Source organism: Pogoniulus pusillus, chromosome 4 (assembly GCF_015220805.1).
Source record: "Pogoniulus pusillus isolate bPogPus1 chromosome 4, bPogPus1.pri, whole genome shotgun sequence".
NCBI lineage: Eukaryota > Metazoa > Chordata > Aves > Piciformes > Lybiidae > Pogoniulus > Pogoniulus pusillus.
In genome coordinates this window covers 36,821,975-36,848,368 of record NC_087267.1, presented here as the reverse complement: position 1 = coordinate 36,848,368, position 26,394 = coordinate 36,821,975, and the positions used below count along the sequence as shown (strand labels likewise).

At 38.9% G+C, this 26,394-nt stretch overlaps 1 protein-coding gene across 1 annotated transcript in view; it reads left to right on the top strand.

Annotated features, from left to right (window-relative positions):
- The window catches only part of SEMA3E (semaphorin 3E), a 156,748-nt gene that overhangs the window by 106,303 nt on the left and 24,051 nt on the right, over positions 1 to 26,394 (top strand). Inside the window, exons 5-10 of the mRNA XM_064142583.1 lie at positions 7,182 to 7,275; positions 14,578 to 14,697; positions 17,852 to 17,994; positions 21,430 to 21,544; positions 21,878 to 21,947; positions 23,211 to 23,355. Of these exons, the coding sequence (XP_063998653.1) occupies positions 7,182 to 7,275; positions 14,578 to 14,697; positions 17,852 to 17,994; positions 21,430 to 21,544; positions 21,878 to 21,947; positions 23,211 to 23,355 (687 nt within the window). The remainder of the gene's footprint in view (positions 1 to 7,181; positions 7,276 to 14,577; positions 14,698 to 17,851; positions 17,995 to 21,429; positions 21,545 to 21,877; positions 21,948 to 23,210; positions 23,356 to 26,394) is intronic.

Below are 26,394 nucleotides of genomic sequence, written 5' to 3'. Positions count from 1 at the left end.
CCTCACGACCTCAACTTTTGTTTAGTCAGAAATCCCTTTAGTTATTTAAATAATTAAATCTTTAGCTCCTGTTTGCCCTGCTCATGTGACTATGTCTCCATACAAAGCTATTCAAATATTTTAATCCTAAAGATCCTGTATGTGATCCTGCAACTTCCATATGTGCTAACTATAACGCTAGTGCAGTGTAACAGTAATTGGTTTTTTTCAATGATCCTGTCCTATGCCACAGGACTTTAATGAACTTATGTGTCCATTTTAAGGCCATGTAAAGGTGTATCTTCTAAAATTCTGACCAGTTCAATTGCTTCTGCTTAAACAGTCTGAACTGCTAAGGAGAAATGTCTGTAATTTCTGTCTGCAGTGTGGTTGAGCCTTTTTCCCCCACTCTGTTTCCAGAGTATTTAGCACACATTAAATCAGGGAAATATATGATTTCTGTCACTTTAGGCCAGATATTTTGACACAAGTCACAAATGACTAATCCTTTAGCAAATTCAGACAGCAGTCTGACATAGCTCAAGATTTTAAACGTGTTTTCGGATTGGAGACCAATGTGTCTTAATCATTTAACTGTGGAATAAAATGCAGAGACCTGAAAAATACATCTCAATTTTTAGGGAGGATTTAATGTCTGTAATATTTTATGCACTCTCATCTCCTAGGATGATTGATCTTTGCAGTATGTCACTGGATAGTAAAGAGGATTGAAAACAGATCCTTAGAAGAAATGCTACCTTCCAGATAATCTTAATTATGTCACATAGCAGAGACCTGACTATTTCAACCAGTTCTTTGAGGACACTGTTCCTAACATTGTATCTCCATTTGACCTTGGAAATAAAGTTGAGTGAATGTGGAAGGTGTAATTTTAAAATGTTATTAATCCTCTGAAAACAAACAGATTGATATTCCACCTCCCCCCTCCCCCCCGGGATTTTAGATCCTTAGAAAATTGGACGTGGCACTTGGTGCCATGGTCTAGCCTTGAGCTCTGTGGTAAAAGGTTGGACTTGATGATCTGTGAGGTCTTTTCCAACCCTGATGATACTGTGTATGATACTGTGTGTGTGAAAATTAGTATTTGGTCTTTTAAAAGAAGATATTACACCATGAAATGGAAAGTGCTTTCACTGTTGGAGCATCCCTGTGTTATTCACCCATACATCTGTGTGTCTGTGTTATACTGACTTAAGGCAGTAGGTTGCAACAGGAATTTAATCTCATTATAAATACTTGGACCACGGGTTCCTTGATATAAACTCCATTATATTGATGCAGTTTGTATTTGGTTTAGATTGTTAATTTATCGAAAGAGTTAGCTGGATTCAAATCAGTGAGGTACTTGCCTAATGTTTGAAGCTGTAGTTATCAGATACTGCAGGTTTTGAATGCCTCCATAGAACGAGACTCCACAACCTTTCTGGGCAGCCTATTCCAGGGCTCTGACACCTTCACACTGAAAAAGTTCTTTCCTCATATTCATGTGGAACCTCCTCTGCTCTAGCCTGCTTCCATTGCCTCTTGCCTGGTCAGTGGACATGACTGAGCAGAGCCTGGCTCTGTCCTCCCAAAGCTGCTCTTCACATCTTTGTAAACATGAATGAGGTCACTGCAGAGACTCCTCCAAGCTAAAGAGACCAGCATTCAGCCTTTCCTCACAAGGGAGATGTTCCAACGCCTTAAGCATCTTTATGGCTCTGTGATGGACTCTTTCAAGCAGTTCCCTAAGGTCCTTATTACAGAAAATAAGAAGGACCTATAACGTCCCTTTATAGAAGGGTTTTTTTTCTGGTAAAAATAATATTGCAGGGAAGCTCAACAAAAGACTATTATTAAGTCACCCATTTAAGGAAAAGATGCAGCCATTGTACTAATACTGAGAATAGGCTTAGGTACTTTTTCTGATGAGGAATGGAAGGAAGCATATGTTTTAAATTAATTACATGCATAAATGTCTTGAGCCAGAGCAAAGCAGCATTTGCCATTAGAGAAAGTAATTTTCTGCAACAAAAGTTAAATGCAGCCTTTCAATTTTAATGGCTTTGATTGACCTTCTCTTTCATTATTATTTATAGCCCACATTGTTCTCCGTTGTCAAAATTTATCAATTCATATCCAGTTAATGGCAAAATGCTTCATGCCCTTGGAATTATCTTCTATTTCTTTTTAAATAACCTTATTGTTTTAGTATTAGTTGAAAGTTTATTACATTGCCTGAATTAGGTGTATCATAAATAAAAGCCCAATTTCTTTTCTCAAGCTACATGTAGAACTTTATAATTCCACCCCTGCCCTCCATATATGTTTTTGCATAATTTTTACCCTAACTTCTGTAAAGTGCCCATAAAATAAGTTGCAGTGTTGAAATTCTGTTGGATAATCTGTGAAGAAACTGCTAGCTTTCTTATGACATTTCTCAAGGGATTCAAATGTCACAAACAGCAAGGATGGTTAGAATTACGGTATTAGCCTTCAAAGCTGATTATTAATGTGTAATGCTTGTTTCATTTCAACTGGTATCACCATGGAAACCTGCACATCTGACACCTGATCTTCAGTTACTTGTCCCAGTGATGGGAATAATTTACTGCAACCACGGAATATGTGGTATGCTGTCCTAAAAGCATACCAAGGTGGAAAAATCTCACTTGGAGAAGCCATTGCTTACATTTTTTGGTGACTTTTCAGCCAGTTGTATGCATCTTCAAGCATTTGTGAGACACAGATCCTGCTTTATATCAAAACCATTGAGATCCACTTAAAACTTGCCCAATTTGCACCAAAAGTGAAAAGTTTACCTACCTTCAGTGTTAGCATGATATTACATATCTTAGCTACAATTCTTACTCAGAAATTCCATCTGTTGAGAATGTAGAAAATCATTAAATCATAGAATGGTTTGAGTTGGAAGAGACCTTAAAGATCATCTGCTCCAACCTTGCCACCATGGGCAAGGACACCCTTCAACTAGACTTGGATGCTTGAGGGTATTATGCATACTGCTTGATATTTTCCATCCACAGTCATACAGTCTGCTTTTAAACAAATTCGTACCATGAATGTTAAAAAAGACAGATTTATCTTTACCATTGATTTCAGTCTGATTCTTAGGAATCGCTGGTTAAGCGAATTAGGAGCATTTTCATTGTGCTACTCTAATTTGGTGAACAGTGAAACAAAATCCTTCCACAACTACTGGAAGAAATCCATAAAGGCCAAGTGTCCCTGGTGTGACCATCAGTGGCATTTTACTGGGCCAATACTTGAATGCAAGTCCTGGTGTCCTGATAAGATCATAGCTTGTCCTATAGGACAAAAAATGTCTGTTTCTACTCCCAGTGTAGGATGAAATATGACCACAAGGTACAACTGTGAGGTATGGATCATAAAACTTCTTCCAGTATTGTTTCAAAATTATTTTCTTTTCACACCTTATCACTTACCTGAGTAATTTTTGTGTTCTGTAATCAGTTCTAAATGTTACTTTTCCCATTCATACACAACTTCACTCTCATTTTACTATGGGGAAAAGTGAACAAAGGCCACAAAGAAACACTGAGTTTTAACTCTTCATTTCTCTCTCTACATACTTTTACATATTTCTCTCTGACAACTGGTTGTGTATTTTTTTCTTTATCAAACTAATTTATTGACAAAGAGTTTAACTGATATCTCAGGAGAGAAATATTTTCATGAGTATCTTTATTTCTAATACCTGTTTGGAGAATAAATAACATCAGACAGTCAAATTGGGTTTAGAAATATTTCCATTACATCATATTTTATGCATTTATGACTCCCTAGTCCTTTTCCACCATTTCAGATTTTTTTCCTTTCCCTTCCTAAGTTCAGCTTACACTGTTGACCCAAATTGTTACAGTATTTAGTTTTGAAAAAATACCTGGTATGTGATGTTTGCAAAGTATGGAATGTGGCTGAGATTTCCACACACAGAGAAATGTTTTATCATTGTTTGACATTTACCCAACAGCAGAGCAGGAATAGTTACTACTGATGTGCAATTGAAGCTGATACAGCAGAAAATAATATTCTTGCACCATCAGTGTATATCCAGAAAGATTATTTTCTACTGCATCAGCTTTAACATCAGACTAATACACAAGCTTCTGGAGAGGTGAGATTCTGAATGTCTTGTTACCTCACTTGCTTCCTGTGACAGGACAAGGAGCAATGGGTGTAAGTTGCAGCAAAAGAGGTTCTGCCTCAACACAAGGGGGAACTTCTTTACTGTAAGGGTCACAGAGCACTGGAACAGGATCCCCAGAGAGATTGTGGAGTCTCCTTCTCTGGAGCCTTTCAAGGCCTGTCTGGATGTGTTCCTCTGTGATCTGTGTTAGTATTGTCCTGCTCTGGCAGGAGGATTGGACTTGATCTCCTTGGGTCCCTTCCAACCCCTAACATCCTGTGATCCTCATGAGTTTTAGAGCTGTTGCTTAAGCTTTGTATGTTTTTATTTCATCACTATTTTTTTTGGTTGTTGTTGGTTGGTTGGTTTGGCTTTTTTTTTTTTTTTGTTGGTTTTGTTTGTTTGTTTGCTCATTGTTTTCTTGGGGGAAGGGGTGTCAGGGAGTAGCTTTTTCATATGAAGTAGATATAAATAGGTGTCTTTTTTTTTTTTTTTTCCCAAAACTCCATTCTGAGGTACATTCCATTTTAACAGAAACTCTTTTACTATTGGGAATCCTACTATTTGAACAAAAGTTGCAGCAAAATGCATGTATTATTTAGATAGATGGTCTTGGCTCATATAGAGATTAAGGAGTGAATAATGAAAGGGAGTGGCTTGTGAAAAACTCAAGGTTAGCTGTTTTAAATGAAGCACATAGAACTATTCAATTATTCATCAGCGAGTGGGAACTAACAGCTCTACAACTTCCACACTTTCCATATTTCTTTTTTCTTTATGTCCTTTAAAAGAAACCTAAAAAATATTATCTTACCAGTTTTTCATCCCATGCAATGGTCACTATCTCTTCTGCTTCTTTACTCTTTGAGTTATATTAATGTGTGCACTTTTATTCAGCAGAACAACCTGAAGGGAACAGTAGTTTTGCTTTGAGAGCAGTCATGCTTGCTTAGGAGGTGGGATGAATCAACACAGGAGAGTGATCTGAATGACTTTGGGGAGTACAGCACTGCAGAAAGCTGACATATCATCAGATTTCTATATCTCCCAAAAGCAAAACTTCCTAGGGACTGAGCTGCCTGTGTTACAAACCCTCAAAATTACATGAACTTAACCAACAGCATTAAAAAGAACCCAGCATAAAGGCATTAAGAAAAAAAAAAAAAGACCATATGTATTTAAATAAGGACTCTACATGTGTTAAGTATTTTCTGTGTGAATACTTAGTTACTGTACTAAATACCTAAAAAGTCAAATCTAATATAAACTGACTTTTTGTGGTTAAAAATCCTCTTGGACCTCTTAGAGAGTGTTTGCTGTAAGGGTATTATACAGGCAAATCCTCTTCAAAAATCTGGAGAATATGGGGTTCTGTATCATGTGCTTTTATGCCTTGTAAAGCATTTGCCTCAGCATTTTAACAATGTGAACATGAGATTATTTTACTGAACACATAGGTTGCATTTCTCCAGTATGTTGCATACTCCAGTAATGGAGTATGATACAACATTACAGTATCACAGTATCACAGTATCACCAAGGTTGGAAGAGACCTCATAGATCATCAAGTCCAACTCTTTACCACAGAGCTCAAGGTTAGACCATGGCACCAAGTGCCACGTCCAACCTTGCCTTGAACAGCCTCAGGGACTGCGACTCCACCACCTCCCCAGGCAGCCCATTCCAGTGTCCAATGACTCTCTCAGTGAAGAACTTTCTCCTCACCTCCAGCCTAAATCTCCCCTGGTGTAGCTTGAGGCTGTGTCCTCTTGTTCTGGTGCTGGCCGCCTGAGAGAAAAGAGCAACCTCCTCCTGGCTACAACCACCCTTCAGGTAGTTATAGACAGCAATAAGGTCTTCCCTGAGCCTCCTCCTCTCCAGGCTAACCAATCCCAGCTCCCTCAGCCTCTCCTCATAGGGCTTGTGCTTGAGGCCTCTCACCAGTCTTGTTGCCCTTCTCTGAACACGTTCAAGCATCTCAATGTCCTTCCTAAATTGAGGGGCCCAGAACTGAACACAGTACTCAAGGTGTGGTCTAACCAGTGCAGAGTACAGGGGCAGAATGACCTCCCTGCTCCTGCTGGCCACATCATTCTTGATGCAGGCCAGGATGCCATTGGCCCTCTTGGCCACCTGGGCACACTGCTGGCTCATGTTCAGCATTATTCATTCAGCATTATCCATTACAGCACAATTTTGATTAAAACACACAGAACTATCAAACTGTTTGTTAGTCACACTTGATGGCTGGACGGAATATTTTATGAATGTTTCACAGTTTTCTCTGTATTTGCCCCTTTTTTTTACCCTATTCTCTGTGTTTTGTGGCACACTCTTTTTGTTGATATATAAATGTTAAAAATATTGTATTCTCACTGGATATTAATGGGATCTTTCAAGAGAGTTGGGACAAAAGCAGTATTGCAAATGGAAATTTAAATTGCAAAGTCTTTCTCAACCTTTCGAGCCTTATATAGACTAAATTGTCAGTGTTCTTTTTATACTGATACTCTGTTAAATCCACCGTAGAAATCACATCTGCTCTTAAAAATATAATTAGAGATTCATTCCTAAACATACTTTTATGAAGAAGATATATAAACATCTCAAAGCTACTAAAAGACGATGACACAGCATGATATATTTAACAACTACTGGAAGAAAAATGTTTAAAGAGGGAAAACACATTCCATGGCCAGATATCTATTAAATGTTTAAATAATTTGGAGAAAAGATAGAGGAATCTTCACTCCCTACTCCCACAGAAATGAAGTTAGTCCAATTTTAGAGCATATTTTACTGAAGCATTTTTGGGCAGTGCAAACACGAATGTGATTTACAGAAACCTAGAGAATTTTTACTCTATGAATAACCTTAATCGTGTTTTTGTCCTAATGATGTCAATCCATTCCAAAGGTATAACAAAGGTAAGCTTGTCTCTCAGGGCTGTTTCTCTTTCACTGTAGAGTTTACACTCTTTTCAGTGGGATTTTATTGTGGTGTGTTTTTTCTGGTTTGCTTTTTTTTTAAGGATCATCTGTTTCAGCTGGAATCGCACAAATTTGAGAGAGGACGAGGAAGGTGCCCCTTTGACCCCAGTTCTTCCTTCACCTCCATCTTAATTGGTAATGATCTTTATGTCACAAGCTTCATGGTTCTGTCAGTCTGTCATTCTGAGCCTTTCTTCAGCACACCAAAGTGGTGTCAGTCTTCCATTGCAACCTTCCACACGTCAGACTTAATCCTCATGCTGCTGCCCACATTAATATTACATCTCAGGCAGCATTAACTCCAGCAAAGGTGTCTTCCTGAATTGAGTGGATGTTATTTGACACATGCCGCCTTGAGGAGGTAATTGATTGCTATGTAAGTTTGGAAACAATAATTTCCTACTTTCCTTCAAAGTGGAGCAGTATGTCCAGCTTAGACTTTAACACCACTGGGATAAATACATAAAGTTTGCTATTTTTCATCTACTGAGATGCAGTCTGAGTAGCAAGCACCTTGTAAAAACGTGAGTTTAACTGTTTCTATATAAAACATGTTTTTTGATAGAAATTACAAATTTTGAGAGCAAAATTGATATATTTTTTTTTTAGTGCTACCTTCTAACAAACCTATCCCAAACTGATGATTCTCTGTTAGGAGAGCCTGACAGTTATAAAAAACAGAATTCAGTTTAAGCCCTGCAGTGCCAGAAAGCTGAGTTGAGATAGTGCTCCTCTGTGGTAAGTGTATCACTGTAGAGCTGGGACCTTTGAAGTTATTGTATAACAAATCTTATGGGTTTTTTTCCAGTTTGTGAGACCAGCCAAACAGAATCTTGTCAATATTACAGTATATTGGCTAAAAATAGACTGAAATGGCACATAAAAGGTGAAACACAGTGATTTCTGGGTTAAAAAAAAACACAAATAAGATGAAAACTGAGCATTCAAAAGGAATAGTAGAAGAAAATAAGAAGAAAGAGGCTAAAGATCAAGCAATTTTTTAACTTTTCATGGATAAAAGAGGATTTTAAGGCTCTTTGATATTTACATTCGACTTCATACCTGAAATATTGATCACCATTGGCAAATGTATTTTTGCACGCTAGGTGTATTTATTTCTTTATACTAACAAATAGCCTACAAGATGAATCTTCACCAGTAATGCCCAATCTTTCCAATTGCAACTACCCATCAAATTACCATTCTTTCTCATTAAAAAAACCCACAACCAACCAACCAACAAAAAACCCAACAACCCAGCTCAAATTGTTAAGAGTTAATGGGTTAAGAAGTCACAAGAGGATCAGAAATAACTGCAGTATTCTGACTGACCTTACGAAATCCATGAAACCCAGATTGTTACGCTTTTTTCCCCACCCCTATTTTGAAGTTGTTTCTACAGTTCTTAACCGATTCCAGTCTTAGCTCAGCCTGGGAACAAAGACTCATCACATGGAATTTGCTGTAGGCTTGAAACCTCGTGGTCTGGTATTGAGATCCTTCTCAACCTTTCCTCAGACAGAACTAAGTAAATAAATTAACCTGATCATGTTCCTACTGTGAGATCAATGTGAAGTTTATTGCTTAAATGGAAGCCAGATTGCCCCTCTGAGAACTTCAAGACTAATGGCAAGTCTCTGCTTTTCTGGTCTATTCATTAGGTTACCTGGATTATGGGAGGCCCTATGCATCTTTACAGTTTAATTGGAAAGAGGAAAACATCAAATAAGGCCTTCCCTGACAAATGTTGATCAGTCTGGCACATCCACTCACAAAAGCTTAGAAAATCAGTCTCACAAAGCTAACAGTTCCCTAATGTGGCAAGATTAGCAAGAGAAAAAATACATTTTTGTCAAATCACTGATAAAATACCAAAGCCCAAACTAGTGCTCCTTCAAAACTTATATGATGTAGGAAAGGTGCTTGAAGGCTGTTTTCCTAGACCTCCAATGTGAATTGTATCATTTCAAGTGATCATAGAATGATATTTTTAAAATATCAACAAAATTCTTCTCTGACTTCCTTATTTTGTTTAGGCTTTTAAATTTCTGATATGCTTCTGCTTCTTCAGGTCCCATTGATAGAGCAGCCTGAACCAGCATGGCTATTGATTAACAGTCAGGCTTAGACTAACAAGGAAACTTCAATTACCTTTGATAAAAGATTAAAAACATTTAAAATCTTGGTCTTGAAAGATAATTTGCACCTTCACTGATTAGAACCAGACTTAGCTAGACTGATTTAGAAACAGTGAAAATATTTAGTTCGGTATCTTTTCATGTATTTCAACACCTCAATCGAAATCCCCACTTCAGGAAAACAATACTTTGCAACTTGGCTTTAAAAATAAATACTCATACTATTGTCCATTGTATTATGGGTTATCTCTGGCCAGCCTGATCCAGGGTCAGCTGTCTCTGCCCATGGCAGGGGGGTTGGAACTAGGTGATTTTTGTGGTCCCTTCCAACTCTGACTGATTCTATGAATCTGTGATCTGCCCCAGCAGTAAAGTGGCTTGGGATTAATTCCTTTATTTGTGAACAATTAATTTTTAGCAAAATATTGTCAGCATCAGGGAACAGAATAGATGTAACATGGCAGACAGGTTGAATAAAGCGTACAGGTTTAGATAAATGGCACATACAATTTTTGGACTCCTATTTCTAATGAACCCTCCCACCTGCTTTCAATAGCCAAAATTATTTTTTACATCAGATCATACACACTGATTGACTTAGCTCCTTCAAACTAGCTCTTAAAACTTGAGATATTTATTATGCCTGTGTTTTGTTACCTGCAATATGTCAAGAGCAAGCGTTGAAAAAAAGCCTGAACTGCGTTTGAATGTATTTTTTTCTGACCAGGGTTTACAGTTTTAAACCAGCTTCAGATACTTGCATCTTTTACTCAAGAAAATGAACCAACTAAATAAGTTTTGTCTCAAAACAGAAGACAAAATACCTGAGTGACAGACAGAAAGCACAAATATACAGAGGAAGTTTGTCAGCCAAGCCATAGCTAATTTCCTTGGACTCTCTTGAGGTTTTTCTACTGTGAAAAGTATCATCTGCTAAAAATACGAATTGGTATTCTGATTTTAGTTGTGAGTGGCTGACAGTCAAAGAAATACATGAACAGTGCTGCTTAACTTCTAGTCATTAAATTCTTCTCATTAATTTATGACACAGCTAGGCCACTAGTGATATAGTGGAGATTTTACATGAAAAACCACTATTGATGAATGGAAGTTCATGTGTTGATTACCTTCCAATTTGAAGCTGGCACAGAAAACATGCAAGCAACAACTGAGGTAAACCCACTTCCAAGGTGAAGCAGCCTACTTATAACAAAACGTGTGTGTGTGTATAAAAATTAAATCACATGTTTTTAGATTAAATATAGAATCAAATAATCGTAGAATGATTTAGGTTGGAAGGGACCTCAAAGATCATCTAGTTCTGATCCCCCACCATAGGCAGGGACACCTCCCACTAGAACAGGTTGCTCAAGGCCTCATCAAACCTGGCTTGAATACCATCCATAACCACCCTGGGCGACCTGTTCCAGTGTTTCACCACCCTCACTGTAAAGAACTTCTTCCTAACATCTAGTTTGAATCTCCCCTCTGCCAGTTTAAACCCATTACCCCTCATCCTGTCATTACAAGACCTTGTAAATAGTCCCTCCCCAGCCTTCCTGTAGGCCCCCTCCTGTAAGAGCTGTCATCTAGAAATCCTTGGATTTAGAAGAAAAAAAATGTATTTAGTTTCATTAATATCTTGCTCTCAGAAAAGAGAAAAAAATAATAAATTTAGTGGTCCAAACTGAGTTTTGATGCATTTATTAGATTGAAAATTATGCTAGATAAGAAGCACACATGTAGCACTTGAGCTAACACAGCTTTTTGAGGTCCATGGAATTTTTTTTGTTGATTTCTTAAAGTAATAAAAAAAGCAAATTTCTCTTCATCTTTTAGCAGAATTGATCCAGCTCTATTAAAAGTTAATTTTTATCAATTCATTTGTCAAAACATGTGAAGCTGACATGCAGGCTGGGAAAAAGGAGGCATGGTGAAGATGTATAAAACTGATCAGTTGATTTTTGCTAGCAGATACTGGTTTGACACTGTGATTTGCAACAGTATAATGCCCTGAAGTCAAGACAGAGTAAGTTGATACACAGTAGTAGTTTTTCAGTGGAAAAGAGTAAAAATCTTGCCAGGATTTTTCAAACTTCAATCTCAGGTTGTTTATAAATCTAGATTTAGTCAGCACTTGTAAAAACTAACAATATTCACAATTCATAACATGGATTTAAAGGATGTGCAAAAGACAATTGTAGAGGGGAAGAGAAGATCCTCTTAATGTCAAAAGTGGCAATGATCTCAGTACTACGTCGACTGTTCTTGTGCTGACTTCTCTGCCAGTCATCACTTCCCATTGGCTAGGTGACCTGTCTGCTCACACTCTTATATTTAGTCTAGAAACAGCTCAGAAATTTCCATTTTGTAGCATTTTATACCTTTGTGAGACTGAAAGAATAGGCTTCTAAACTTCTGAACATCTGAACTTGTAAATGTCAGTCTTGATCACCAACAAGGTGCAATGAATCATTTCCCCTGCACTGATACATTTCCAATATGCACTTCAGTGTTTAAAGTACGTGAGCATCGATTTTTTTGTTTTGCACATCATCTTGATTAATTAATTAATTAAATCCAATCTGAGTTTGTTTTTTTTTCAATAGAATTCCTAAATGGGAATTTATGACTAACAGAACTAATTAATTTGAGTTATGAAGGTTGCCTGGAACATGGTTGACCAGCAAACTGTCGTTTAAGCTTTGTGTTGTTTAGACAAAAAAAATCAGGCTCTCTGTTAGTTTTGGATAACTTTAAATGTTACTGCTGCTGTAATTTACACTTTTCATTTTACTTCCCTATATTTTACACTAAATTATACATATTTTGCAAGACAATATGAGAATTTTAGATGGTGAAGCCTAAGGCAAAACTTTGCTGAGCTCTGAGTCAGCAGAGGTTTCTGAACCAGCCTCAGATGCAAAACTACAAACGTCTCAGACTTCTTATTGAGACTTATGCTACAATTCAATTAATACTTCTCTCTAAAGGAGAAGCAAAATTCACCCTTTGAGGGAGACCAACAAGCAAAAGTCTTGCTTTTGCTCTAAGCATTATAAAAGTCAGGAAATGTTATTCGAATAGATGGGTTATGTTTATTTCGATTAGGGGCTAGGAAGCCATGCTACTGAAGCCTGCGCTCGGATTAGCCATGAACTGGAAATAATTCATTTGCCGCTTGTTGTGCGGGAATAGCTCCAGCGCTGTTTTCTGACATGAGGACGCCACCTAGTGGCAATAACGTGTGCGTCTTAAACGGGATTTCTGGGTCCACAAGGGTATGAAATACAGTACTCTTAATGCTTGATCAGTTAAGGGGAATTTCACACACGCATAAGGAAAACGTAGAATTATTGATGATATTCCACGACAGTGATATGTATCCAATATCACATCGGAAAGAGGTGTTTTATAATCCAGTCATACCCAACTCTGTATAGATCTTCAATAGGTATTGACAATCATAGAATCATAGAATCACAGAATCAACCAGGTTGGAAGAGACCTCCAAGATCATCCAGTCCAACCTAGCACCCAGCCCTAGCCAGTCAACTAGACCATGGCACTAAGTGCCTCATCCAGTCCTTTCTTGAAGACCCCCAGGGACGGTGCCTCCACCACCTCCCTGGGCAGCCCATTCCAATGGGAAATCACTCTCTCTGGGAAGAACTTCTTCCTAATATCCAGCCTATACCTACCCTGGCACAACTTGAGACTGTGTCCCCTTGTTCTATTGTTGGTTGCCTGGGAGAAGAGGCCACCCCCCACCTGGCTACAATGCCCCTTCAGGTAGTTGTAGTCAGTAATAAGATCACCCCTGAGCCTCCTCTTCTCCAGGCTCTGTATAGATCTTCAATAGTTATTGACAATCAGCATATTATCCTAAACTCTGTATAGATTTTTAATAGTTATTGACAATCAGCATATTATTCTAAACTCTGTATAGATTTTCAATAGTTAGTGACAATCAGCATATTATCCTAAACTCTGTATAGATCTTCAATAGTTATTGACAATCAGCATATTATTTCTAGTATCTCCCTATGTTTACTTAATTTGTGAATGTCACCTAAAACCTTTGAAAATGGGACCCATTTTCTGCTCCCAAGATTTTTTTTCAAGGCATATTCACACCAGTTGTGCAGGATGGATGACATCTAAGGCCCTGTCCCTTCTCTGAATATTTTAAATATATAAAGTTAAGTTGTTTCTGGCCAAGAGTAAAATAAACTCTTTGTCTTTGTCTACTGAACATCCAAGTGCCTCAGCCAGCAAATTATACCCAAACTGTAGTTGTTTCAGATAAAGTGGAACAGCTCCAGTAATCAGACAGGAAAATCTCCTCAGCCTAATAAAACATGTGCTTGTTTATAGAAATCACTTCTAAGGTAGCAGGTACTGCTTCTTATCTGTCCAGTGAGGGAGATAACTGTATCTGGCCCTCCAGTGTTTTTGACATGTGCTTTATGAATTACTCTATTATTCAGACATGTTTCAGTCAGAGCCAAATCTGATAACTATGTTCAGGAAACACCCTCTTCTTTGATGTCCAGTCTGTGGATCCAGGTATGGTTTAGCCTTTAGCTCTAGCCATGCAGTGTAGCCTAAATCAATGGTTTGCTGCAGATATCACTATTATTTTCTGTAGCACTGCACGCTCTGAAACTGCTACTTCACTTTCACCCCATTTTCTGGCTCCTGTCATTTCTGACTCCTGTCATTTCTGACTCCTCATAAAACCAACATGTCCTCTCCAGTTCTTGGGTGAAACAATTTGTTGCTTCTCATTAGCAAGAGCAGGGCACATCTGGAATTGCTCAGAAGCAAACTACTGGTTAGAATCTTTGAACTGGTGAAAACTTAGGTGCCAACAAAGGGTAAGTATCTCTAGGACCAGACACTGACTGAATGATGGCAAGATCTTTAAGCATGTGTGTCCATGTACAAATGTGGCAGATGTTATTGCAATAAATGAGGTTAGAAGTTAATTTAATGCCTTCATGTTCTGTGTATGAATATATCGTGAAGTTATTATGAGAGATTTGAAAGTGACCAGTTTAAATTCTTGTCCTTGTGCTATTGCAACTGTAAATGTTGCAGTGCTCTTAGGAACAATGTCCCTATGCTCATTAAATTATATATAGCTTACTGACTCATTAGACTATATATAACTTACTGACTCAGCAAATTTTAATGAGCTATATTTCTAATGCACTTCCTATCATATGCAATGAAAGAAATTAAGCAGAGGTTTACCAAATAATTTTGGTCCTTTTTTTCAATGCATGGTCTGCAGGTGTTGAACTTTTTACTGGCCTCTACAGTGACTACTGGGGAAGAGATGCTGCTCTGTTTCGCACTATGAATCGCATGGCCCATCTCCGAACTGAACCTGATAGTGAGCGCCTGTTGAAAGGTATGGGGAGGAGATGGAAGAGCCTGAGGTGTTTCAGATGACTAGGCAAATTCTGTTTGAAACAAATTGAAACAATTTTGTTCACGGATATCTAGGGCTTTTTAACCATTAAATTCTTCATGAGCTCCCTGCCAAGATGAAGAAATTGAAGTCTTTACTATGATTACATATTGGATTAAACAAAGGAAACTTTTGAATCCTTAAATCTTCACTTAAAAGACTACTTTTAATTTACACTCTGAATTTTCTATACTATTTCATTACATGCCTGACACAATTAAAATAATATTTTAATTACCAATTTAATTAATGGTAGCTTCTAATTTGAATGCAGTATTATTTTTCCTCTAGATGAAGTCAGCTTGTCTTTCAGTTGCAGTAAAACAATTCTATCTTTGCCAAGTCATGTAGTAAAGATATGTCATGGTATAATGCAAAATAATAAACATAAGACAATCATAAATGGAATAAAATGTCTAAGCAGATTATTTTAAAGAAGAAAATTAATATATGACACCAGAAAAAATATGGAGGAAAAAATATGCTTGGAAATTTAGAGCTAGTTCCATGATCTTTGGTGCCAAATGCAATTGAATTTAAGAGAATCAGAAGCTTTGAATCATAGAATCATAGAGTCAGGCAGGGTTGGAAGGGACCACAAGGATCATCTAGTTCCAGCCCCCCCCCTGTTATAGGCAGGGACACCCTACCCTAGAGCAGGCTGGCAAGAGCCCCATTCAGTCTGGCCTTAAACAGCTCCAGGGATGGGGCCTCAACCACCTCCCTGGGCAACCCATTCCAGGCTCTCACCACTCTCATGGTGAAAAATCCCTTGTTCTGCTTTGCTCCAGAAGTACTGCAATATTTTGTCATAACAATGATGTAATTACTCCTAATATTTGACAGGGAAAGTCAATCGTTGTTTCTCATGTTGATTCATGTGGTAAGCATCATCTTTGCAGTACAAGAACACAGAAGCTTTTTTTCTGAAATTTCAAGGCAGTTTTCTCTCAAATCTAAAGAGAGGAAATTGTTCTGCTGTGCTCTTCTTTCTACACAAATTTGACCTAAGATTTGTATTAAATGCTTTTGTTTTGAAAAATATGCTTGGAACTTAAATGCTTATATCTGGTCCAAGTCCGATACAGCCTTGATGAACTATGTGTTGTGGAGGCAGAAATTATTTTCCTGGAATCCTGCCCCAAACTATATACAAAATTGAGTTTAAGTTCATTTACAGATTCAGTTTGATCGGGAATTTCTTCATAAAGGGTATTAGAGATAAATTTAGAGATTTAGGAAGTCAGAAAATAGAAGAGGCTATAAACACAGCTTTACCCCACTATCAATCAGGCTGAAGCAGAGAATTAAGGGAACAGTGAGTCTTACTCATGGGGGAGATAGGTATTCGACAGTGATCCCTTGCTGGATTCCTCTGCAGGAGCAGCCTTCTGATGCTGCAGGCAATATCCAATAGTGTATGTCCACGTGGCAGAATCCCAAGGCGAATGGCAGAGCCGCCAGACTTGCAAATGTCTCGGGCACTTCTTCCACGAATGGAATGATCGTAGAACAATGCTGCTTTTGCAGTGGCTGGGGAGAGTCAAAACTGCTAGCATCTTCACAATTCTGGAGGCAGACAGGAAGTTGGCTGCTGATATGGCCCGAGAGGGGGCAGGCTGGATGCTGCCAGCAGCTCTCTCAAAGGACCCCAGGGCTTGCCAAGCCTGCAAGTTCACATGGAATGGTGCAAAAGTGGGGTGAACCATCCAAAGGCTGGTACAGCATAAAACCAAGAGCCTTACAAAAAGGTAGGAGCCATACAAAAGTGAGGACGGTCTAAGTCACAGCAGGAAACTGTCCTGTCAGGCACTCTGTCAGGAACTCTTTCAAGATGGGGAACTCTCAAGATAGGAACTCTCAAGACAGGAACTCTCAAGGCAAGAATCTTTTTGCCTTCTCTTTGCTCTATTTATCCTTTTCTAGACAAAGTGTCCATTTATCATTTTATACTGGGCACTAAAACCCAGCCAACTACCAGCCTGATTCCAGCACGGGCATCCACACAGGTCAGCCCACATGCAGAAAGGCGCCTTTTGCTGTTCCCCCTTCAAGCTGGCAGGGTTGGGGGAGGCAGAAAGCAGTTATCATACCTTCTTCTCCCATTTAAACCCACATCAGGGGGAAAGAAGAAGGAATTTGGGGCACCCTGAGACACTATGTTTTGGCACAAACCATTAGGTAAATGTTGACAGTATGCAAGTGAATTTTTTTCTTCTCTTATTTCCAGAAGATTTCATTATTTTAAATACAGAATTCTCTAAATTATTGCTTCCAACTTTGTTTTTCATTTTGTTTATACTTGAAATTTAAATGTCCAGAAAGGGCATGTTTTAGATGTGTATTAAAAACAATTCAGAAATTTATCAAATGATGTATCAATGTCTTAAAATGCAATGATTGTTTTCATAGAGAGCAGAAAGTTACAAAATATTTCCATTAGCCACTGCCTCTGAAAAAAAATCATAACTGAATTACATTCTCATTTAAAGAACTTGTATAAACTTTGCTATAATTCATTGGGATGAAATCATTCACAACTCTGCTTAGCATGGGGTTAAAAGGTACACAGTCACGGACTGACTCTGAACTTAGATTTCAGCTTTGCAGGAGCATGTCGAAACAAGAAAACTTTGGCAGGTTTTTCTTTCATGACAAAGATACACAAGGAATATCCTATCTATGAAGATATATATTTTCATCTGACATCTACAGCTGAACTACCAGAGTATTTTCTTTATCTAAAAGCCTCTTTGTCTGAAGTTGACATTACTACACCTGGTTTGTATGAGATTCAGAATGATTATGAGAATATTAGTGCCAAGTTTTAGCCTAATCCAAATTAAAATATATAAAACTCAGAGAACAGGATTGAAAATAGATCCTTTTCTTGAACATGTACAAAGGAATATTGATGTGTAACTTGGAGCTGTAAAAATAGTTTGACATTAATATACTCCACATGTTCTATAGATCCACTTTCTACCACTGTACTCTTGGTAGCTCACTGACTTTCCTGACATAATGTTAGTGATTGAAAAGAATAAGAGGATGTTTAAATTTGAATACAATTAATTTTTGTTTTCTTTTAAAGAACCAAAATTTGTTGGCTCTTACATGATTCCTGACAATGAAGACCACGATGATAACAAAGTATATTTCTTCTTTACTGAGAAAGCATTAGAGGCCGAGACAAGCACTCATGCCATATATACCAGAGTGGGACGTGTATGTGCGGTAAGATCCTTTTTCTGGTTCCCTTCTCATCCAGACAAATACAGCATCTGTTAATGCATGAGCCTATGGATGCCTCCTCCCTGGAGGTGTTTAAGGCCAGGCAGGATGAGGCCTTCAGAAGCCAAGTCTAGTTGCAAAGTGTCTCTGCCCATGGCATGGAGATTGGACTAGATGACCTCTAAATTCCTTCCAACCTAGGCCAGTCTATGATTCTACATGAGATCAAACTATAAGTCGAATGAAAACAGCCTCTAGCATTAGAAAATCTAAAAGCAATTCAAAATCTAGGCTTGAAGTTGAATTTTGCTGTGAGAAGAGGGCAAGGTTCAGAAATCTTGTTATTCAACTCCATATATCTTCGTGTTGATATATAGTAAGAGTAACAGCAACTCTTCACAGGTCTCTCTTACCATCCAAATCAGATCAAGGTTCCACAACCTTTAGTGTTTCCTTTAAATGCAGAGATTCTCGCAGCTCTTGCAGCTAACATGAGTTGTTGTTCCCTCACATGCCTGGTGACAGGACCAGCCCAATCACTGGTTCTATCTGACATTCCCTCTTGACTTTCTACTCTGCCATCAAGGAGTAGACTTAAGTCACCTACATTTGTGCAGTGTCAATGACTATCCTATCAGACAGATGGACAGGACAGGAGGCAATGAGCACAGACTGAAACATGTGAAATTCCATATGAATGTAAGGAAATATTTTTTTACTGTCAGGGTAGCTGAACATAGCCAACACAGATTGCCCAGTCTCCATTGTTGGAGATAATCGAAACCTGACTGGTCACAGGCCTGAGTAATTTGAGGAGTGACTTCCTCAAAGTAACTTACTTTGAGCAGAGCAGTTGGACTAGAAAATCTCCAAAGGTCCCTGCCAAACACAACTGGTCTCTAATTCTGTATGTTTTGAAAACATTTTGGGGGACTATGTAGGGCTGCAATGTCAGCCACCTACAGAGTGCTTTGGCAGATAATTGGTGTCTTCATTTTATCTCTCATTCCTTTTCTTCTCTATAGTAATTAAGGAAAATTATGTAGATAGTAAACTAGAACAAGTTTGATTTATCCAGAAAATTATTTTCACATAAGGTTTACTACAAGGAGCAGAAAAGTCATGAGGGAAGACTTTGCTTCCCTCCACTGCTTTGTATAATTATCCACTTAAACCATGGGCCCAGTGTGTGATCCCATCTCTCTTTCGCTCCCTGGCCCCACACACAGACACAGATCTCAGGCAGCTGCTGGAGAGGAGCACTGCTAACATGTGATCCCTGAGATTAAGCTGCCCATAATTGGTCCCCTCTGAAAAAAACAGTGAGTGCATTCTTTTTTCTATTAATCGAACTGCAAAAAAGCTGATGAGAGGAGCTCTCCCACTGGGACTACATCTGCTTGATTAAAGGAAGGAATAAGAAGTTTACTTCCTAGCATGTGATATTGTTTGTGAAAAAATTGTGTTCCAGCTCCTAGCTGAAGGGATGCATCCCTAGAACTATTGGGAAAAGAGTAAGACGCAAGTTAAAAGTCTTCTGTAGTCTCGATGTATAGCGTATGTCACATGTGCTTACAAGCATACTACCAATTAAAATATCTTTAAAGAGTACTCATATATAACTTAAAGCATCTGAAGTATGCAAAGTACCACACTGCAGCTTAAGACATTGTTACCTCAGCTGGCTTTCTGAATTCAAGCCTGCTTCAAATTCTGAAGTAGAATTCTTTGGGTTATGTTCTGATAGATTATTTTAATAATTCCCCCTAGTCTGAAATAAATCCAACTGAATGTCTCCTCTCAGGCCATGGGTTAAACCAAAATCCAACAGACTTTTCTTTTGCACTTTTCCAAAGCTCCAAATCATAGAATCATAGAATCAACCAGGTTGGAAGAGACCTCCAAGCTCAGCCAGTCCAGCCTATCACCCAGCCCTAGCCAGTCAAGTAGACCATGGCACTAAGGGCCTCATCCAGGCTTTTCTTAACCTCCTTCAGGGACAGCGACTCCACCACCTCCCTGGGCAGCCCATTCCAATGGCTAATCTCTCTCTCTGTCAAGAACTTCCTCCTAACATCCAGCCTATACTTCCCCTGGCACAACTTGAGACTGTGTCCCCTTGTTCTGTTGCTGGTTGCCTGGGAGAAGAGACCAACCCCCACCTGGCTACAACCTCCCTTCAGGTAGCTGTAGACAGCAATGAGGTCACCCCTGAGCCTCCTCTTCTGCAGGATAAACAACCCCAGCTCCCTCAGCCTCTCCTCATAGGGTTTGTGTTCCAGGCCCTTCACCAGCCTTGTTGCCCTTCTCTGGACACGTTCCAGCACCTCAACATCTCTCTTGAATTGAGGGGCCCAGAACTGGACACAGTACTCAAGGTGTGGCCTGAGCAGTGCTGAGTACAGGGGAAGAATAACCTCCCTTGTCCTACTGGCCACACTGTTCCTGATGCAGGCCAGGATGCTATTGGCTCTCTTGGCCACCTGGGCACACTGCTGGCTCATCTTCAGCCTACTATCCACCAGTACCCTCCAGCCACTCTGTCCCCAACCTGTAGCACTGCTTGGGGTTGTTGTCCTTTATCATCTGGACATTAAGTTCACAGCCATATATTATAATTCAAATTTAATGTAATGAATAGAAAAAGTAGCTAGTTTGTGACTAAAGAACTCACTTTTTACATTTTCACCTCAGGTATAACAGATATTGTATCATAGATGCATCTCATCCTTCTATATTTCTGAGAAAAATAGATCTTCAGTTTTGTAAAAGCTCAGTGTGAAGTTGGAGAAATCAATTTCAGTAGTTAAAAAATGAAGTTGTGAAAGGAGTTTTGCAAGCCTAGAACAGAACCTTCAACAAGGGGTCTCTGACTGAAAAATAAAGGGGCAGAATCACCTTTCTTGCCCTGCTTGTCACACTCCTCTTGATGCAGCCTAGGATATGGTTTACCTTCTGGGCTGCATGAATGCACTGCTGGCTTGTATTGAATATCATGTAGACATTTGTCTCAGACTGGTTCCATTTACACCAGCTCTAATGGCAGGCAGCGTTTCAGTTTCAAAATACATTGATCTAATCCTTCATTTAGCTCCTTAAAATAAATCTAAACTATGCTGATATACTCAGTACATCTGATTACAAAAATGAGCAGTAGCAAAGATTTACAACAACTGCATAGTTAAAACTCTCCATGGGAGCCATACAGAATTAACAAATTCTTACAAACCCACAGCTCTTAGTGAGACCTGGACTTGATCAGGGAAATGCTACTTGAAATCTGACTCCAGAGAAATAATACTAGTGATAGCAACGTGGTTTGGAAAGGCATGCTTTTGACATTGTAAAATACAATGAGCAGCTAATTCAGCAGAGATGTTTGTGCTTCTAGATTTTCTCATGCAAATTACCATCAGTGTTTGGTTTTTTTTTACACAGAATGATATGGGAGGCCAACGGATGCTTGTGAATAAATGGAGCACTTTCCTCAAAACCAGGCTAGTTTGCTCTGTGCCGGGGAGAAATGGAATTGATACACATTTTGATGAATTAGGTAAATAACCTAGACTGCAACAAACTTAAAACCACCATACAAAACATATACTTCCACGATAAAGTATCCTGCTGTCAAACATTTCACTTTCATTAATTAACAGAGAATGGTTGTTACTATTGTTTCCAGCATATATGAAGTTCTATGCATATGGAATTGACTATCACTAATTAGATCTTTATACATTGTGTTTGGTTTAAAAATTTCTTTCAAAATCTGTCTAAAAGCAAATATAAGTAAAATAAGATTGTTTTTTTAACAAGCATAAAAATTTCTCTTTTGGGGCAGAGAAAAATTGTTTGCTACCAGTCACATTCCATTTATATTTTACAGAGGATGTATTTTTGCTGCAAACTCGTGATAACAAAAATCCAGTGATATTTGGCCTCTTCAACACTACAAGGTAAACAGCTAGAATAAATAATATCAGCCATAAAGGAATGTTTGAACAGCCTATTGAAGAGATAGAAGCTGCATGATGAATACCCCTTAGCAAATATATAGCAAACAGTTTAAACTCTGTTCTATTCACAGTGGAATTCCTCGTTAATGTGAAAACTACTCTCACATTCAGGGGCTTGAAGTCTCAAGTCAGTAATTCAGGCTATCTGAATCATAAATTAATTAAATATTTATCCACTTGAAAATTTCCTAGTACCAAAGTAAATCACACTTCTGCACGTTTATAAGAGTGCCCTACTCGTGCAGCTCTAAGAGCAGCATTAGAATTCAAGTTTAAGTAGATAGCAACTTAAATTCCTGTAAACTTCTTAATGAAGCCTATAACATCATCTGTGATGTTGCTATTGGTCTCCTCATCCACTGTAGCCTAGTTCAAGTGCAAACATCCAGCACTTGTTTCTTGAATACTCAGCTGTTAGTTTAGGATGTAACTGGTAAAGAGCAACTGACATTTTGGCATTATTTCTCTCTTTTCATTTATTTGTTTGGAATAAAGCAAGGTAGATCTTGTCCTCTAAGGATACAGTCATCTAGAATTTCCTACTGGCTCCCTGTGCCAGTATAGAAAGGCAGGCAACTAATTAAAATGGTCTGGAGTTTTCAGTGATAATTTTGTAGAAAGCACTGGCGTTCCTTTAAAAAAAAAAAAAAAAAGATTCTCTGGAACAAGGTGAATAAAACTTAAAAGTCAAGATGAAACTTCTGTGCAGCTTGATCTACATAGAAGTTAGATCTTGGTGATATAACTAACACCAACCATTAAATGCAAAAAATATCTTCTCCTCATTTCAATTAACACTGGATAATTCTCGTCATTCCAAAGTAACAACAGCAGGAAAAATGTTAAGAGAATAAAAATGGTTATATGCTTAAGTAGTTAACCAAAGGCATATCAATCCTAAGTTCAGTTTGCTGCTCTTCATCTGTGTTCATAAATAGATAATTTAGAGCCTGTGTTCATCATCTTCATATTTTGAGATAACAACATGGAGCTTCCTCAGAGAAATGTTATGAGTATAAATATATTAAAGACTTTCTAAAGACCATTGGACACAGCCAGTTATAAGAAAAGGATGTAGCAAGCAATAAGTATTTTTTTCTTCCTGAAGACTGTTAAATATAGGGGGTTAAAGAATAATATCAGTATTATAAATAGTGAATGTGACATATTTCTCTATTAATGCTTTTGAATTTTACTTCATAGCAATATATTTAGAGGATATGCTATATGTGTTTACCACATGGCAAGTGTCCGAGCAGCTTTTAATGGACCATATGCTCACAAAGAAGGACCAGAATACCACTGGGCTCTGTATGAAGGAAAAGTACCTTATCCTAGACCTGGTTCAGTAAGTTCAATCTATTTTCCATTCCTTTGCTATATAAATAAATCCAGTAAGATAAAGCAGATGACTGCTTCCTGTCCTCACAGTAAATAATACAATTCATGGAATTATAGAATGGCTTGAGTTGGAAGGGTCCTCCAAAGGTCCTCTAGTCTAACCTCCCTGCACTGATCAGGGACATTACCCATTAGATCGAGTTCCTCAGAGACTGACCTTGAGTATGTTCAGGCATGTGGCCTCAACTACCTCCCTGAGCAACCTGTTGCAGTGCTCCACCACCCTCCTGGTAAAGAACTTGTACCTAACAGTCAGTCTGTATCTACTCTTCTTTCATTTCAAACCATTGCCCCTCATCCTCTCACTACAGGCCTTTGGAAACAGTCTCTATATAGCCTTCTTGTAGGCCCCCTTTCCATACTGGAAGGCTGCTATTAGGTCTCCCTGGAGCCTTTTCTTCTCCAGGCCGAACAACTCCAGCTTTCTCAGCCTGTCCTCGCAGCAGAGGTGTTCCAGCCACCAGATCGTTTTCCTCTGAATTTGTTCCAGCAGGTCCATGTCCTTCTTTGAATACATACTCTAGCATTTCTGACAGTGTGGAATGGATCAGCAATAAGTTTAATCATGTACTAGAATCATATATTTCCCAAAGGAAAAACAGTACAACTAAGTATATATATATATTTAAAAAATCATGTTGGGATGTAAATTTAGCAACCTTACGTTAACATCCTAAGGTCCAAAGTTAAGACCTCAGGCAACCGGGGTAGAAAGAACCACCTCTAAAACGTGGGTTGGATGCTGTGTTCAGAAGCAATAGTACATTGCCTGGGAAGGAAGCCCATTTTCTGTAGAGCCTAGCACAGCTTTTCTCCTAAATTTGGCTGGTGACATGTTTTTTACATCTAAACTGCAATAACATTAATCTAGTTGTGGATACTCCCTCACTGGAGGTGTTCAAGGCCAGGTTGGATGAGGCCTTAAGTGATCCGTTGTAGTGGGAGGAGTCCCTGCCTATGGTGGGGGTTGGAATTGGATGATTTTTGAGGTGCCTTCCAACCTAAACCATTCTATGATTCTATGATAATTGCCAAATTAAAAAAAAATAATAAAAAAGAGAGAGAGAGAGAAATCAAATTTATTTAACTACAGCAAGTGAATCATGAGGTTTTTTCCTAATGGAACTTTTTGTGGAGCAAACTGTCCCTGTCCTGACTTGAGAAAATAAAGCCTAGATGAACTAGAAACACATACCTATATTTACATTAAAATATATTTAAGATACACACAAAGTTATCTAATGTAAATAAGATTATTACTGGAAAAAAACAAGCTGATCCAAGGCAATTCACTTTCCTTCTGTCACCTGTTGAACCGAAGGCATTTAGCAAGCATTAAAGGAATATATAAAACAAGGTGATCCACTATTTCAAGATCAGGTAATTTTGGTTCTTTTTCACACAGAATCACATAGAGTCACACAGAATTGCCAGGGTTGGAAGGGACCTGAAGAATCATCTAGTTCAAAACCCCCTTCCATGGGCTTTCCACTAGATCAGGTTGTCCAGAGCCACATCCAGCCTGGCTTTTAAAACATCCAGGCATGGGGGCTGCCGTGACCTCCCTGGGCAATCTGTGCCAGAGTCTCACCATCCTTATGGTAAAAAACTTATTCCTAACATCTAATCTAAATCTACCCTCCTCTAGATTGGATCCATGCTTCCTAGTCCTATCACTACCTGAGACCCTAAAAAAATCCCTCACCAGCTTTTTTACAGGCCCCTTTCAAATATTGGAAGACCACAATAAATTTTCCTCGGAGCCTTCTCTTCTCCATACTGAACAACTCCAACTCTTTCAGCCTGTCCCCACAGGAGAGGTGCTCTAACCCTTTGATCATCCTCATGGCCCTTCTCTGGACACATTCTAGCACGTCTGTGTCTTTATTGTAGTAAGGGTTCCAGAACTGGACACAGTACTCCAAGTGGGGTCTCATGAAAGTGATGTAGAGAGGTAGAGGCACCTGTCTCAACCTGCTGGACACAATTGTCTTGATGCAGCCCAGCATATGCTTGGCTTTCTGGGCTGCAGATGTACACTGGCTGCTCATATTGAGCTTCTCACCCACCAGCATCCTCAAATCTTTTTCTTCAGGGGTGCTGTCAAGCCAGCTGGTGCCCAGTCTATATTGGTGCCTAAGACTGCCCCAACCCAGATGCAGGATCCTGCAGCTGATCTTGTTGAACTTCATAAGGTTGGAATGGGCCCACCTTTACAGCCTGTCAAGGTCTCTTGGATAGATCCCTTTCCTTCAGCGTGTCAGTCACACCACACAGCTTGGTGTCACTGGCAAACTTGCTAAGTGAGCACTCAATGCCACTGTCCATTTTGTCAATGGCGATGTTAAACAAGACTGGTCCCAGTACTGATCCTTGAGGGAGTTCACTTGTCACTGAACATGGACCTATTGACAGCCACTCTTTGGATGCAGCCATCAAATCAGTTCTTTATTTTACCAGCTTGGAGATCAGTATGAGATTCAGGTCCAGATAAATGACACTAACTGCTCTCCTCTTGTCTATTGATGTTGTGACCTTGTCATAGAAGGCCACCAGGACTGTCACATCCCACCATAGGGGGTGAGGAAAGTGGTCCCACATCCCTGTCCATTAGTGCAACTTGAGAATGCTCTTTGCATTGCAGTGGCCTGTCAGCATTACACAACCAGGGCACAACTAGGGCTTCCATCTCCTTTTCCTTCCTGCCACAAATAAAGAGAAACTCCGTGGCAGGCAATGCCAGGCTAAGCCAGAGAAGCATCACATCCAGGATTACTTCTCCCTGTGTATTTTCAGAACGCAACTACTTATCCACCCACAGCAATTGTAATCTGTTGCAAAGCTGCTTTTGTTTACATTTACTGAAGGTCTACCCCTTATCATGTCAGCACTGTGCAGATCTTTTACTCTGTACAATGCAGACATTTCTAACAGCTGTCTGGCTAAATCCCCCACCAGTTTTCACACTTAACCACTTTATCTTCTC